At 33.3% G+C, this 2,266-nt stretch overlaps 1 protein-coding gene across 1 annotated transcript; it reads right to left on the bottom strand.

Annotated features, from left to right (window-relative positions):
* Positions 1-454: 454 nt before the first annotated feature.
* Positions 455-1,936, bottom strand: ERV1 (Erv1/Alr family protein). The gene is made up of 6 exons (XM_079020033.1): positions 1,635-1,936; positions 1,279-1,356; positions 1,113-1,160; positions 944-1,008; positions 773-850; positions 455-674 (listed from the first exon to the last, which is right to left on the bottom strand). Exons 1-6 carry the CDS (start codon positions 1,848-1,850, stop codon positions 554-556), a joined length of 606 nt encoding a protein of 201 aa, XP_078876159.1. The 5' UTR covers positions 1,851-1,936; the 3' UTR covers positions 455-553.
* Positions 1,937-2,266: the final 330 nt, after the last annotated feature.

Consider the following 2,266-nt stretch of genomic DNA (forward strand, 5'->3'; position numbering starts at 1 on the left):
TTGATAATTATAGTTTTTAAAACAATACTTTTTTTTTACTTTGGTTTGCTTTATTCGTGCATATTTCAGTTAATAAAATATTTTTTGTTCAATGAAAAAAAAAAAGAACCATTAAAAAATCTGCAAAATACATGAACATCGCATTTTATCAACTTATCAATTAAAACTCCGACCTTTTGTTTTTAGTGATTAAACCCTACGTTTTATCCATTAAGTATGTAACTGTTTCTTTGGTCATGTCGCTAAACTTAAACTAATTTTTTTATGAAACAAGTATCGTGTAAGAGTTTAGTACTTAAGAAATTTGAGAAAGGGGCCAAAGCTGTGCTTTTTTATATTTCACCAAAAAATATCCAAAACTTGGTCACTATCTTTTAAGATACAAAAACCAAGACATCTAACAAAGCACAACTAAGAAATGTAGCAAATCAATGCAACACACACACACAAAAAATAAATAAATAAGTAAATTTTAGCTTTTATATTTAACCAATTTCTTAACTTGATATTTGAGTAACAAAGTTCGAATAATATACATCAATCACCAATACATTCAATCAATTCGAGTGCTAAAAAGTGTCATGGATCCTTGTAGATCACATACACGATGCTCACAATCTAGCTTCCCCCATCTTGCATCAACTCGTTCACATGGAAACGTTGGCTTTCCAAGGCTAAAAAAATAAATCACAAAAGTCAAAATTTGACCACCACAACTGTTCCAATTTACATATCAAGATTTTTATGTAATTCATGACATATTATAAGTTACCTCCGATTAACAACATTATGCACTCGACATAACCATTGTGAAAATTCGCCTTGAGAACCCGCTTGTACAGGATTCGATCTGCCAAACATACCAATGCATCATTAATGTTTCCATATGATAAAATTAATATGATTATATGTCACAATTTGAAATTTGGAATAGAAATTTCACCTTAGCACTTCCTTGAAGTGATCCGCACATTCCTTGCAAGGGTATATACGGGATATTATTGCCATCTACAAACACGATATAAATAATATCATGATATTTAGCCAATAAGAATAAAAGATTGATGCAGAATAATCAAAGGGGGTATATATTGTATAATATATTTACATACCAATTCTTTAACATCTTTTTTTTGCTGCCTGGTTGGGTTTTCTGGATACTGAAAAGTTTTATCAAAACTGAGAATGTTTAGTTAATGTCATTTTTAATGTTATTTATGAATACAATACACATGATATACATGAAATAGAAAGAAGTGTAATTAATTAGATAAAAACCTGAGCACCAAGAGTGTGAATGAAAGTCCAAGTGGCCCTTCCAAGCTCTTCTCTGCTCACTGGACCAGTTGAGATTTGCTGCAGAAAGGATATAAACATACAGAGAAAAATTCATGATCTCACAGAAATCTACAATTAAACGCCACTTTGATGGATGTGGAAAGGGTATTTGTATCAGAAAGATGCGTTTACTAATAATGATAAAGATAATATGGCGTACTCCTGATTCAGGAATTACATCGAACAGTTGGCGGGCATGATGAATTCTAAAGATTTTAAGACTAAAGCTCAAAATCAAGTTTGATTAAGCCTGTGTTATGAACGAGTATGAAGAGTACAAAACAGGGATTAGTTACCTTTGTGTGTGGGTTCGTGGATTGAGGAAGAGAAGAAACAGCGGCTACTATCGATGGAGTAGCTATGGGTGGTCCGGATGGAGAAACTGAAACGTTTACATTTGTGAGTGTAGATGGTTTTTGGGGGATGCAAATGAATTTGGAAAGATTTGTTTGGAGGGACACTGAAATTCTTCCAATGGTGCAGCAGATTGCCTCCAAAGGATTATCGGACATTTTTGACTGTGAGATGGAGAGCAAGAGGATGCCGTGAAAATCCTTCACTTCAATGAAATAAAAGCTTCTTTGGTATACCGATTTCGAATTAATTTACATGATTTGGATTTTAAATTCCGTTATTTGTGTTTTAATATAAAAATAAAAATGCTTTCTATCTTCTTGAATTATAATTTATCAATTAAAAACACGTTAATATCTCTCTCTCACACCCACTCACCCACCCCTACACCCCCGACAAACCCGCCAATGCCAACACCGATGATAACCTCACCCAACCCCTATATATAGTTATATACCACAACCATATACATTCGCTCATGCCTATGCTAACAATCCCACATAGTTTGAAGTAGTCAACCAACATGCTATCAACCGAACCAAGAAAGTTGGTTATCAATACATTTGGTGGCCAA

Source organism: Lactuca serriola, chromosome 9 (assembly GCF_051521515.1).
Source record: "Lactuca serriola cultivar US96UC23 chromosome 9, Lser_US96UC23_V15, whole genome shotgun sequence".
Lineage (NCBI taxonomy): Eukaryota > Viridiplantae > Streptophyta > Magnoliopsida > Asterales > Asteraceae > Lactuca > Lactuca serriola.

What these genes read in the sequence shown, in the direction of transcription:
- ERV1 (XM_079020033.1), bottom strand. Translation starts at nt 1,850, where the DNA reads ATGTCCGATAATCCTTTGGAGGCAATCTGCTGCACCATTGGAAGAATT. An exon ending in TTCACACTCTTGGTGCTCAG is followed by an intron (nt 1,161 to 1,278) that starts GTTTTTATCTAA and finishes AAAACTTTTCAG; the next exon opens with TATCCAGAAAACCCAACCAG. An exon ending in CACTTCAAGGAAGTGCTAAG is followed by an intron (nt 851 to 943) that starts GTGAAATTTCTA and finishes TATGTTTGGCAG; the next exon opens with ATCGAATCCTGTACAAGCGG.